Genomic DNA, 639 nt, shown 5'->3' on the forward strand with positions numbered 1-639 from the left:
GCCATGAGAAGAAGCCCGGCACCATGAGGGGACGGGTCCCTGGCGGGTCCAGCTCTGGAGCCAACCCCGGCGGGTCCGCGCATGGTGCCCGTGGGAGAAGAGGGTGCAGAGGAGGTGTACGAGGGGGCGACGGGGCAGTGGGGTAAGCAACGCCTGTCTGGTTGAAGCCAGCGCTGGGGGGAAAGCGGGAACACCCTTCACAAGGGGTCCCTCCTGTTGCGGGCGTTGTTGTTCTTCATGGTCTTGATGATGAGGATGGTGCCCACCACGATGCCCACGATGCCCACGGCCAGGCCCAGGGCGCACAGCAGGGTCTCGGTGCTCCACGCTGCAGTCGTAGGAATCCCCCCGCGTGGGGATGAAGGTCAGGTAGGAGAACTTGCGGAAGCTGTTGTCGCCCCGGGGGTAGAAGACGGTCTCGGAGACACCATCCAGCACCTCCTGCCCGTTCTTCAGCCACGTGATGTTGATCACGGGCGGCCACAGCTTGTCCGCGTAGCAGATGAGCACGTTGGGGACCTCCAGATCCACGGGGTCCTTGGAGAACACCGTCACCTCGGGTGGCACTGGGGGAGGTGGAGGAGGGTTCGGGGCGCTGCAGGCTCAGCCGGGCCTGGGTGCCCATCCTAAGGAGTCCCC

General features: G+C 65.6%; 1 protein-coding gene across 1 annotated transcript in view; it reads right to left on the bottom strand.

The window, feature by feature from the left end:
* Positions 1 to 197: 197 nt before the first annotated feature.
* LOC104500978 (HLA class II histocompatibility antigen, DR alpha chain-like) overlaps positions 198 to 639 on the bottom strand; it is a gene marked incomplete at its 5' end in the record, with an annotated part of 958 nt that continues 516 nt past the window's right edge. The window contains 2 exon segments of the mRNA XM_010144712.1: positions 198 to 317; positions 319 to 566. Of these exon segments, the coding sequence (XP_010143014.1) occupies positions 198 to 317; positions 319 to 566 (368 nt within the window).

The sequence above is a fragment of the Buceros rhinoceros genome, unplaced genomic scaffold (assembly GCF_000710305.1).
Source record: "Buceros rhinoceros silvestris isolate BGI_N320 unplaced genomic scaffold, ASM71030v1 scaffold32131, whole genome shotgun sequence".
NCBI classification, from domain to species: domain Eukaryota; kingdom Metazoa; phylum Chordata; class Aves; order Bucerotiformes; family Bucerotidae; genus Buceros; species Buceros rhinoceros.